The 13,745-nt window shown below is 41.6% G+C and overlaps 1 protein-coding gene across 2 annotated transcripts in view; it reads left to right on the forward strand.

The window, feature by feature from the left end:
• Window positions 1–13,297, forward strand: part of LOC139450787 (glutamate receptor 2-like) — a 100,984-nt gene extending 87,687 nt beyond the window's left edge. Inside the window, exons 14-18 of one of the 2 annotated variants that reach the window (XM_071232621.1) lie at window positions 826–1,070; window positions 3,350–3,461; window positions 4,628–4,756; window positions 7,343–7,477; window positions 9,166–13,297. In XM_071232621.1, the coding sequence (XP_071088722.1) occupies window positions 826–1,070; window positions 3,350–3,461; window positions 4,628–4,756; window positions 7,343–7,477; window positions 9,166–9,237 (693 nt within the window). In that variant the 3' untranslated portion in view covers window positions 9,238–13,297. The remainder of the gene's footprint in view (window positions 1–825; window positions 1,071–3,349; window positions 3,462–4,627; window positions 4,757–7,342; window positions 7,478–9,165) is intronic. The other variant, XM_071232622.1, reaches the window with a different exon arrangement.
• Window positions 13,298–13,745: the final 448 nt, after the last annotated feature.

Genomic DNA, 13,745 nt, shown 5'->3' on the forward strand with positions numbered 1-13,745 from the left:
TAGTTTGAGTAGTCTCGTCGTAACGGGAGACCACCGCCGTGATCTGGGCCCCGTTCCACAAAGCGGTCTTAGCGCTGTGATTATCGTAAGTCAGTGGTAAAGAATGGGAGTTACGATCGACTTAGCGCTAAGATCGCTTTGTGGAACGGGGCCCTAGTGGATAAAGCGTCTGCCCGGAGAGCGAAAGGTCAGTGGTTCGATCCCCGGCCGCGTCATACGAAAGAATTCAAAATGGTACTTGTTGTTACCCTGCCTCTTGTTCCGCATTGAGAAGATGGTCGGCTCGGTGCCAGTATATTCTGTCCGAGTGGGGTATCCATGTTAAACTGCGGCATGGTACTCTATTGAACGAGGCGACTAAGCCGGCTTTAGGCCTGAGTAGTAGTACAAGCAGACGCACGCACGCACACACGTCGCTATATAAGTGCCATAGTTTTGAACGCGATTATAAACTCCATTTGTAAATGCGATGACTCGAATTGCCGAATACCCGGATGTACTTACCTATATTGGAGCAGTGTTAAGAGCTCATTTTCTCTCTGAAATGGTGGGAATATTGCCAAATAGGCGTCAAACTAAATTCACTCACTCACGCAAAAAAACGAAAGGGATAATGATATTATTAAGAACGTGGTCGTACCTTTCCCAACTCCCTACATTAAACATGGTTTGTGCGAACAATGATAATTGTTCGCTGAGCATGCTGTATCTCCAGCAAAAAATATTTGTCAAAAAGAAAAAGAACTTTAAAAATATGCATAGGTCGGACTTCACACGTGATTCTGTCTCTAACTCTCCATCTTCATCCTCATCCTCTGCTGCAAGAACTCCGAGGTACCCACGTACAAACAGATGTGGAACTTTATGAGTGCCAACTCGGATGTGTTCGTCAAGACGGCGGAGGAGGGCGTGGCCAAGGTCAGGGACTCCAAGGGGAAGTACGCGTTCCTCTTGGAATCTTCCATTAACGAATACACCAACAACCGGAAGCCTTGCGACACCATGAAAGTGGGGCCAAAGCTCAACTCAAAAGGCTTCGGTGTTGCGACTCCAAGGGGCTCAGAACTAAGGTAATTGGATATTTTGAAAATCCTGTTGACAGATAGTTACATCCTGTACGAATAATAATAGTAATCATCATCATAATCATAATCATAATAATAATACAGCCACGTTCCGTCGGATTAACGAGACTTGACTGTAGGTGGTTTGGTACCTCCCAATCTGTTGACTGACATTGGGAGTGTATCCGGGTTTTCTACCAGGAATACAGCCCTTCTGACAATCTGGGTAATGCAGAAGGCTGCAATGTTGGGGAGTCTTCACATTCTCCGAAAAGTTCTAGGTGGGTTTGACTAGGCAGCGCTTCCTGGGAGAAGTCCCATTCGCTGTCTGGGCTGCGTGTAGAGGGAGCAAGGGCCCAGAGTTCATGATGACTGTGCCAGGATCACCCAAACCCTCTTTGCTGCATTCCCATTACCCTTGTTAACCAAGCGAACGCCCCGAACACCAGGATATCCGACCGCCCCCTTTACAACACTGACATTGTAGAATTTTACTTACTAATGTAAACTTGTTACAATGTACATTTGATAACCAATGGAGATAAGTCTGTCTTAATTTAGGGGTGGTGGGGTAGCCTAGTGGTTAAAGCGTTCGTTGGTCAAGCCGAAGACCTGGGTTCGATTCCCCACATGGGTACAATGTGTGAAGCCCATTTCGGGTGTTCCCCGCCGTGATATTGCTGGAATATTGCTAAACGCGGCGTAGAACCATACTCACTGACTCTAGATTTTGTCAGTCATGAAACAAATCCTTAATAACATCATAACAAAGCCAATATTAACGATAACACTCTCATTCATCGCCTTGTCTGAAAATGGCGAGTATAACACTGACTAAAGCGAAAGTGAGGAATTTCACGTGGTAGCAAAAAGTACCCTATATTTCCAATCAAACTTTGTTTCTAAGAATCTTTTACAATGAGGGGCGATATGTACGATATTAACCCTTAATGTAAAAATAAGATAGCTTACATTAAGAGTTACGTGTTAATACATAATTACATTAATGATTGTACCTGTGCATAGACGTTTAGCACTTTGGTGAAACCCACTAGCACGGGTATGGTGCTGACAAACCTAGAAACATAATCAGGGCGAGTCTGAGATTCGAGCCTGCGATCATAGGTTTCTGGAAAGTGACGTAACTCTTATATTCCGTTCACATGAACAACCTTTACTCACTATTCATAATTTGGCACGTGTGTAACAATACACATCTGTGTTTATGTAATTGTATTATGCGTTCACATGAAAATAACCTATGTGTTTAAATATATAATGGTGTGAGGCACACATATTCATCAGAATGTTCACGACTTTCACCGTGGAAAGGTTGTTTTCCAATCAAAGTCGAATGGAAGAGAGTTATCATACACAAACAAAAACAACGTGTTTAATTTAATCTGTTCACAACTTTTTGACTCCTTGAAACCTCAAAGAAAACACTGGCCGCCCAGCTCTGGATATCCACATACAAGTTGGTATTGCTAGATTAGTTACAGATAAGCTGCGTATTTGGGTAAATTACCAAAAGAAAATATTCAAAACCCAACAACTTTCAATGAGCTTGCATACAGAACGCATGCATTAAATGTAAAACTCAAATATATGAAAAAAACAGCGCCCGTAAATACCCAATGAAGCTTTTTGACGGAGGTAATTTCCTAAAAACAGTGACGAGCTAATTTACTTTCTGAGTCAAGCCTATATTTAGAAGCGTTATATACATCTAAAACATTATTTCATTAATATTGAAATCTCAAAATGTTTACTCAGTTTGGGAAAAACCCAAGAGAGTGATGAACAGATGAGTGAAAAAATACTGGTTACCCAATAAAAAATGTGATAACCCAATTAAAATAGAAACCTTCGAGTAAAAACTCAACTGCTCAAAAAGTTATCTGGAGCTCTGGCTAGATGCTGATTGGCGTAAACTTCAGAATACAAACCTGTTGCCAATTTGTTTGGCATTATAAACGTTCACATGACAACGTATAGATACAATGCAAACAATTTGCACTTATGTGAATTTACATTTGCTCCTGTTCCAGACATTTACTCCTGCGTAAATATACACACATGAGTAAACGCGTACACATAACAAGGATACTCACGTATGTATATCTATACACGGTATGCAATTACATACACACATACATCTTTTTGGAGGTTTCATGTGAACGGGGGTCTGCATCACTTCGGGCTTTCCTCCCACGTCAAGCTTACGCGACGTGATCACTGAAACCCAAAGTTTCATCCTACCAAAATCACAATCTCATTGACAGGGACAAGATCACTCTGGCAGTTCTAACCCTCCGCGAAGATGGAACTCTCCACACGCTGCAGAACAAATGGTGGTTTGAGAAAGGCCAGTGCGGAATAGACGGAGGGTCAAAGGTAAGAAAATAGAGCTCTTACGAAATGGAGCGTTTATCGTCATGTATTTATATAACTAGAATTCTGTGTCCCAATATCCCAATATACCCATTTCTTTAGGTTAGTCGGACAAATAACCAAACTTGTTAACCATTTATATGTTGTGCGTCCGCTTTCATATTATTATATGTTGAATAACTGGGTCAAACACAGGATGTTTTTTATTACCGAGACAGTTTTGCATTTGATTTTGTTATGTAAGATTTCTCTGGGTTTTCTTTTTCAATTTTGAGACAATCTTTGTAACATTGTCAAGTTTACGGTGGGCTAAGCTAGATCGGGTTTTTTTTTAAAAGGTAAAAAACGGTTGCTGCGGTACATTGATCAGACAAATTCAGCAACTGTACAGTTTGCTGTGTACATTTAAAAGATGTACTTTCACTTTTCTCAAACGCCTATTTATCTTTAAATCCTAATTTAAACAGGTGAAAAGATAATAATGTTTTCCTGACGTAATCTATTCAAAATATTTTCAACCTTTCGAAACAATTGATGTGTAATTTCGACAAACAAAGAATAATTAATTTGTTCACTATATCATTGTGCTGTCGAGGAAAATCGAAAGAATATATTCTTCACTTTGAATTGTCTTATTTATTTGGTAAGAAAAACGAAATTCCTTTTAACCCTTGTCTCCAAGTTGGCAATACGTTTAAACATTGACTGACGGGCGAAAGTAAGTATACAGCAGGTTTGATGGTGGCTAAAATGAAACAAGAAATGGTTATTCCATGGTGATGTATTTGATACGGGTCTCACAGTTGTGTTTTGGACATTATGTTTGCAGTGTTTCGGCGACTGTTTTTAGCTTAGTAACATTTCATACGTAAACGTAATTTTTTGGTCAAATCCTATTTTCAAGTGTATGCTTCTTTTGCCTGGCAGTTTTATTGAAAATAAACATGAAATCTCAAAATAACTTCTCGACAAAACTTTGCTGTTTCTTTGTGTGTTGTCACGACGTGAGACGATGAGGTACCCTAGTGATTAAAACGTTCACTGTGTGAATCCCATTTTTGGTGCCCTCGCCTTGATATATTGAAACAGTATTGCTATAAACGGCATGAACCGACTCACTTCCTATATGAAAAACCTATATATGTCAGCGATCTTATCTTTTCTTGTAGGACTCCGGGAAGCGTTCCCTGTCGCTAAGCAACGTTGCGGGGGTGTTCTACATTCTCGTCGGCGGTCTTGTGTTTGCCATCATTCTGGGAGTGTTTGAGTTTATGTGTTTTAGGGCGAAAAATCCAAAGGTACAGTTATAATTTCTTGCATCAACAGTAATTTTGAGATTTAGGGGCTCCTGTTTAAAGAGAGACAATCTCGAGTATATCTATATTGATTTTAGTGCGCGTTAGTATGCTTCTCTTCATGGGACCATGTAGTGGAATTATATTTATTATCCCCCGCCACGAAGTGGAAGGTGGATATAGGAATTGATGCCGTCCGTCCGTCCGTCCGTCCAGCATTTCGTTTCCGGAGCAGATCTTGAAAACCGTACCATATTTCTTCACCAAACTTGGCACATAGATAGATCTAGTGGTGAACTGGTGCCTTTTGATAGTTTGGGATTTTTAAAAAGTTATTTTTTCGAGTTTCCATGGCAACGACTTTGATTTAGACTGAAAATGGCGGTAGTCCTCGTTTCCGGAGCAGATCTTGAAAACCGTAACATATTTCTTCACCAAACTTGGCACATAGATAGATCTAGTGGTGAACTGGTGCCTTTTGATAGTTTGGGATTTTTAAAAAATATATTGTTCGAGTTTCCATGGCAACGACTTTGATTTAGACTGAAAATGGCGGTAGTCCTCGTTTCCGGAGCAGATCTTGAAAAACTTACTATATTTCTTTACAAAAAGGCCCAGTGAACGTAGTTCACAGGAGCTAGTGCATTGCACACACCCGACATGTCATATTGGCGGGGGATGTGAGTATTTCATGCTTGTTTTAAAAGTAGATGTAATGTATCTGCCTCACATGTATTTAAGAACTGAACAAAATTTTAGAGATTGTTATGAAAGTTATCAGACATGTTCATATGAATGAGAACTAAACATTGTCATTTTAAAGGTTTTCATGAAGTGTTTTTACCCAATCTGAATATTATAGATGTACATAAATAGAGGTTATCACGCGAGTGTGTTTGGGGATGGTAAATATCCTGCATTAGGAATAAACATTGTATTTAGCGAGCCTTGGCGAGCTAAATACATAGTGTTTATTCCTAATGCAGGATATTTACCATCCCCAAACACACAAGCGTGATAACCTCTTTATCATATAATGTCATTCTTTAATTCTGTGTTTCAAAATCGCTTTCCCTCTCTCACAAACATTACCGAAACATTGCGAGTTTTCCTGGAATGCGCGCATTAATATTTATTACGTCACAGGGTAAGTGATGTGTCAGTCGGACAGTGACAGTAGCCAGTATAGTTCCAACTAAAATCTGTTTCTTATACAGTGGCGAAGCAACATATACGCAAAACAACAGTTGTTTTAAATTGCCTTTCGCGGCAATCCATCGGTCTATTCGCTAGAGTAACTGCCCTTTGTCAAAGGGAAACTACTCTAAACCTAGTCTATGAGACGTGACGGCCAAAGTCAGATGTTGTTGACAGTCGCTCTGTTCTGTCATAACGTTAAGAAGTGTAGTCAGATGTACACACGGCGACAAAACGAAACAAGGTAACAATTCAAACATATTTCGGCCAAATGCAACTATTTTAATTTGGGGAGAAGGTTTCAAGCCGCTGAGGTCTACAAGCACAGATATGGCTACTGATCCCGCTTGGCTAGGCCTCGTGCCCTCGCAAAATTGTTTCGAAATTTATATCTCCAAAGTTGCCAAAACTTATAAAATGCCTTAGCTACGTCACAGTTAGACACTGATTTTCAGTATGTTAGACTGTTTTTTTGATAATGATAGCAATTATCCCTTAGTTTATCCAGATACCCGATGGTTAATTTTGACTCGATCGCCGAATGACGAGGGCGACGCCATGTTTGTTTATAAACAGTGAAAGTAGTCCTACTTGACCTTTGATATTTGCATCTCTATCCGCATATGACCCCAACGGATATCGTTTTTATCCGTTGGCTTTATCCTGTCGAGAAACCTACCCATTATATGATAATTGACCATATCCGAAGTGGGAGAAAGAAACAAATGCTAGGTGTCAGCCATTTGAACATGTCTGATGATTTTCATATTAATATTCCACACCACGTTTCTCGCAACTATAAAATTTCCAGTGGGCCCTTAGTCTACCTCCTCCTATATGGCAAAACCCCTCTCACTCACCTACTACCCACCAACTCACCCATCCACTCACCCACTCAACTACTACCCACCATTTCACCCATCCACTCACCCACTCACCTACAACCCACCAACTCACCCATCCACCCACCCACTCACCTACTACCCACCAACTCACCCACCCACTCACCTACTACCCACCAACTCACCCATCCACTCACCTACTCACCCACCCACTCACCCATCCACTCACCTACTACCCACCAACTCACCCACTCACTTACTACCCACCAACTCACCCATCCACTCACCCACTCACCTACTACCCAGCAACTCACCCATCCACTCACCCACTACCATCCAACTGACCCATCCACTCACCTACTACCCAGCAACTCATCCAGCAACTCACCCACTACCCACCAACTCACCCATCCACTCACCTACTACCCACCAACTCACCCACCCACTCACCCACCCACTCACAAATCCACTCACACATCCACTCATCTACTCAACACCCACACATCCACTCACACATCAACTCACTAACCTAACCGCCCACTCTCCACAGGCCGCGTGCACCCCATCACAAGCGACGTACCTGCGGGGGACCGAGACGGCGACGACGTTGTGTACTCCAAACGACAGGGAGGACGGCAATCTACCGTATGATTATCAAAATGAGAAAAATTTAGCAGAGGTACACGTAAGTTAGTTTCATTCTCGCCATTGTAATACACTGGGAATACGCAAACACAACCAGTGTTCCTTGTGGTCAGCGTCCCACAGACCAACCTCGTGTTGGAATCGTCACATGTCAAAATTAATTATTTTAAGCAATTAGAATTTTTTTCTCGTTAAACTCCATTCGTGACCAACTCGTGTTATTCCGGGACAAGTAGGTTACGGAAAGGGGCGAGTGGTGACGAATGGTTAACGCACGTTCAGAAACGTATGCTGAGTTAAAGCCCGTGTAGCGCCGTAATTTCCGCCCACCCTTTTCTTGTTTACCTCAGCTGCGCAGCATAGGGCCGACATTTGATGGTTATTTTAAAATAAATACGAGGTGAGGTGACCACAGATGAAAACGATTGTGTAGCCTATGGTTTGTTTAGCAGTTGCCAATAGGTTGAAATAAATGACACTCATATTTCGTGCGATATCGAGCTGTGATTCGAACCGAGTGCAAATCTTGAATAAGGACCAAGATGGCGGATGTCACTCCTTGTCTACATGTATATAAGAGGGTGTGATTATTTTCTATACGAATATATTACGCTATACCCGCTATCATCGAGTTCCTGAGGGTTTTATCACTTCGATGTGTAAAAAGCATGTTGGAACAGTGAGTCAGAGTTGGGCCCGGGTACCAAATTATTATCGTGAGAGACCGGATGGTCCATTTATTTCACACGTATAGACCTTCGTGACAGCTGTAATAGTGCTGACTGAGGCGATAATCAACATTCATTTACTTGACCTCTTATATGGGATTCGAACTGTCCTGTCATCGAAGAGTTACTTCACTTCGGCATGCCAGATACCTATGATCGCGGGTTCGAATCCCAGTTTCGCCCGATTATGTTTCGAGGTTTGTCAGCACCGTTCCCATGTTCGTGGATAATTTCATGACAATTTTGTTATTTGCGTGTCCTTCATCAAAGGTACGCTCACTTTGGTATGGAAAACTCAGAATTGGATCTGATAACCAAATTATTGTCGTGAGAGTTTGTTTGTTTGTTTTTTAACGTGTCACTCAGCAAACTCAATATTCTAGTGGTCTCAAGTCACCGTGAAAAGTTACACTGTGAATCCGTTTGGGTTCGAATCCCTTCACTCCGTGGTCTAGAGGTAGAGCGTCCGACTGGAGAACGGAAGGCCCGGTGTTCGATCCCCGGCCGCGTCATACCAAAAGGCGTTGAGGCCGCGTCATACCAAAATACTTTAAAAGACAGTACTTGTTGTTACCCTATCTGGCGCTCGGCATTAAGGGGCTAAAACAAGGACTGGTCGACTCGGAGTCAGTATACTGTGTCTGTGTGGGACATTCATGTTAAACTGCGGCATGGTATCTCAGTGGGCTAGCAGTATAAATCGGCATCAGTCCAGACTAGTACAAGCAGCCACACATCCACACACGTGCATGCACGTCGCTATACAAGTGCAATAATTTTGGACGCGACGTAAGACCCCATTTCACCTCACCTCACCTCGACTCACAAAATGATTCACATGGGATCCATCAGTGTGGTAAACGTCTATACGACCTGGAAACCAGTGGCTTCATATGAAGGAAAATACTGAGTGAAAAACACATTCGGAAAAATGAAAAAATGTTACCAACAATATTGAAAAAAATGAATTTATTAACTTTCCTCGCTCTATTTATTTCAGTACACGTACGACCAACCTCGACTTTTTGGATTTGAGGCTTTTAACGACAACAAACCAAACACAGACGTTTAAGAGAAGATTTCTCTACAGCATAGTGTACAACGAGTACTACATCAAAATAACCTGTCTCTTCATCAAGGTCAGATGTAAAGTGAAACAACTCAACCGCCCTTGACCTCGGTGACCTCAAACGTGATCAAACATGGTCCTATAAAATTCAAGTGGCCATAGAAAACAAGAAACAAGATTACCCATGAAGGTGTTTTTTATTGTCAATGAAGATGAAGTAGGGTAGTCTAGTGGTTAAATCTTTCGGTCGTGACGCCGAAAACCCGGGTTCGATTCCATACAATGGCGCAGTGGATGTATGAAGCCTATAATGAGACATCACGCGACAAGATTAACCCTTAACACGGCATCAAACAAATCTCGCTCACCTAGGGTGTATGGCTTTTGTCTTGGATTATGATACGGATTAATGTAAGACCCATAACCTCATTCCAGGAGGGTATTTCTTTACCCCTTCTGAAACAGGGGGCACGGGTGGCCCAGTCATCTAAGGCGCTGTGCAGAGTTGCGTCTCTTGGACACGCCAAACACCTATGATTGTGGGTTCGAATCCCGGTTTGCCCTGATCATGTTTCTTGGTTTGTCAGCACCATACCCGTGCTCGTGGGTTTCACCGAAGTGGTAAACGTCTGAGACCAGGCTCACTTCGGACTTTCCTCCCACATTAAGCTGACTCGCCGTGATACTGTGATTAACGGCGTTAAACACAACTCACTCACTCCTTCTGAAAATGAAGGCAACGAAAATGTTAAGGCAACTTGACAAACGTTTTAGGTGTATATCACACCTACTCTTATACATGAAAATGAGTGTATCGACAAAACAAATTATAGCAACCAACCCGACGTGGGGTATAAATATATATTTACAGTTTTGTTAGAGTCGTTTACGTTAGTGTTATCTAGTAAGTGCAATAATCGGAAGCAAAATGGTTAATCCCGTTCAGACTTGGTTCATGTCTATATAACAGCGCATAATGAATTGGGCATAGGACCACAAAAACCATTACTGAAGCATTCGTGACCACTCGTGTCTTTCCGGGACATACCGAATGGTTACGGAAAGGGGCGAGTGTTGACGAATGAACAAGCTCATTTGAACCAAATATGTATATATGTGAATAAAGAGGTTTACACGCCGTAATCGTGTGACAAAGGTTTTATGTAGTTTTACAAGCATTCTATTGTTACTTCCTTACCCGTGAGCGTTTGGTATACTGTGATTTTGTATGCTTGACTATTGAATAACTCGTACACTCTTTAAACAATCATTTAGTAAGAGCATTAGTGTATGCCAGTTATATTCATCAGGCTCAGTGTCTGAAGATGTTTAAAGGGTTAACGAGAATGCCCTCTCTGTGTACTTGGTTACAGCCCAACCCCGTTAATCTGGAATCTACCGTTCCTAGTGCAATAGTCCGAATACATTTTCGAACTGAAGAAGATCTTTGACTCTGATACGATACCTAGCTGCGTGATGATCTAAGGACACCGACATTAGAGGTCATGTCAGGTGAACCTTCTAATCAGCCAATCAGCGTCAAGGCTTCTATATTCTCGGAACGTATTCTCATGGTGCATTCAACCAAGCACATCTGATTTCTGTATTTCGAAAACAAATAAAAAGCAGGCAATCCTAATGCGAAAATAAATAAAGCCTCGCTATTATATTGTCGTAGATATTTGATACATTCTGCCATTGTGGACATGGGTACAGTGTGTGAAGCCCATTTCTGGTGTTCCCCGCCGTGATATTGCTGGAATATTGCTAAGAGCGGCGTAAAACCATACTCACTCACTCACTCACTCACTCACTCACTCACTCACTGTCATTGTGATCGCCATGATATCAAAGGGGTTCGATGGTGGGTATTTTTTGTGTTCAGTGCGATTTGTTTTGCAGAGATCGAAATTTCTGGATCCAGGCGGTAAAATAATGAACCCGGTTTGTTTTATAAAACTTAAATCTGACTGGCTCAAGAAGCCACTCACCCTTCATTCTGATTGGGCGATCGAAGTTCATTCGCCGTTTACCTGACGCGACCTTCAATGGAGGTTTCGTGAGAATTTTGACATAGACAGGTATCGTCTTGGAGTAAAAGATCTGATTTTAGTCAGACTGAAAGTTATCGTCAAGGCGAGGTTTTCGAACAAACAGAGTTTCGCTGTTTATAACTTATTTGCCAATCGTTTAGACTTGTTTATAGGGATTAATACTTGAGGCATCTAAATGGTGTGCATGAATCGAATTGTTTTTGATAAACTTAGAAAAAACTACGTTTGTATGTAGTTTGCTTTCGATACCGCCTGTTTTAAGTAATAGATTTAAAGGAGACAATAGAGCCATAACAAAAGACTGGAAGACTTAGAGTAACACGTGACGTAAATAAGTCATGATGTCATTCCCTTTGTGCACCCGACACAATTGTTTTGATAAAGGTATCAACATTGGATACGCGTCTACTAGCCATGTCCAGATGTAAGGGTGGCCAGAGTTTAGGGTGCCCATTGTAGAGATATTTTAATATAGTTAGTTATCAAGTGTCCGATGTGTGAATCAATCAGCAAATGGTAGAATGACAGTATATTAGGAGGTATTTTATATCGAAATCCACACTCCAAATCCTCGACTAAATACGTCTGGATAATGGGAGATCTGGTCTACGATACATATATCCGTTTAGTAGAGGTCTGCTAATCTTCTATTTTATATTTCCTGGTGCCGAGGTGTCCGGAATACTGAGGTCTGCACTAGAGAGTTTTAGCACACAGCTCAACACATAGGTATGTACTCGAGGGCATGCACAGATCACGTGACTGACACGGGTGACAATATTAGCTTGAGGAGATAGAAGGCGAAGTCGTATGACCTTGTCTTACTTCCAGGTTATGTTTCTTATTATTGGTTCCATGCTGTTCAAGACAAGCTCCTCACAGCGATATTCCGTCCGCGGGGCTCTCTATGCTATAATAGAGAACGGGTAGCGAAGGTGTCACGCGCTGGTTAGAAGTTTGTGTTCAAGACTGGCAAGGGAGGTAATTTGGGAGCTAAATGGAGTAACGTCCCTTTTCATTGCAAAAGCAAGCTCAGAGAATTCTGATAAATTGGCAATTTTGATGAGACAGAACAGGAGGAGACAATATTACCTTCTCCTGCACAATTAGACAGGGTCAGTAAGATCCATGCTCAAACAAAATGGCAACAGAGATGGGTATTATCCTTAAGAGGACGTCATCTCTGTGGTATTAAATTGAGTCTTTTATTACTAAATTACAAATATCGCGAAAAAATCGGAGAGAAGAGGTTCCCTTGACCAGACTTCGTCTTGTGCATTGTGGTCTTGGTGCTTCTCTCAATTTAATAAATATTAGATATTAATAAAGACATTTCTGCACACTGTACAGGCTGTTATCTGCTTGACAATTATTTAATAATTTGCCAAAAATATGTAAAATCAACGTAAGATGATGGTCGAGTCTCTCACAGTTCTCAATATGGACCTGTCATTGGATGGACTATTATGTTCGAGGGATATCGTTCGCCATGAAGTCTAGAATGTAATTCCTGCTCATTTTAAAGCATGTGACAGATTTACTACTTTCGGACTTTTCTCGGAACTTCGCCAACCTTTTTTTTATGGGCAAGTTGCGCGAACACCTATAAAATTTTCAATGATCAATCAACCGATCTTCCCAGCGCGTGACAACTTCGTTACACTCTCGCACAACATCGCTGCCGTCAGTGTGTGACTGGCCTTTGTAGAAGCTGAGACTGATGGCAGCGATAGTAAATGGATCTCCACGAACTGGCTATTGCTGTGAGGAGCTTGTGTAAAAAAGATTAGTTTATTCGAAGACAAGTTAATATTACGTTGATTATTATGAGATTATCATCTACACAAGACTCAGTGACGAAGTACAAGGACAAAACATGATACTCCCCAGTTGTTCTTATAGTTCAGTTGTACATAGTTTGCCGATAGTCTCAGCTGTATATTCATTGTGAATAGGTACGTATGTTTATAATTTGTTACGCTCATCTCGTGATAACATCTCTGTACAAATGTAAGGAATAAATGACAATAACATGTGATATATATGTGTCTTAGTGTCGTTGACTTTCATAGTTAATAATGTTGCAGCTATGACAGACTACATTCACAATGTTTGTGAAACCGTTTCTCCCGGGGCGGTCGGGTAGCCTAGTGGTTAAAGCGTTCGCTGGTCACGCCGAAGACCCGGTTCGAATCCCGACATGGGTAAAATGTGTGAAGCCAATTTCTGGTGTCCCCCGCCGTGATATTGTTGGAATATTGCTAAAAGCGGCGTAAAACCAAACTCACCCCGTTTCTCCCGATGAACCTGCCACACGGGTGATTGCTTGTTTGTGGATGAACGCCGCACCCAGCACATCTTCCCGAGACAAGAGAGTTAACTGACTATAACAGTCCTGTTTCCACCCTTGCCGAACTAGGCTGGCATTATGGAGTTACATTTTGGCTGGACTAACGA

This window comes from Haliotis cracherodii, unplaced genomic scaffold (genome assembly GCF_022045235.1).
Source record: "Haliotis cracherodii isolate W230 unplaced genomic scaffold, xgHalCrac1.p SCAF_8, whole genome shotgun sequence".
Taxonomy (NCBI): Eukaryota; Metazoa; Mollusca; class Gastropoda; order Lepetellida; family Haliotidae; genus Haliotis; species Haliotis cracherodii.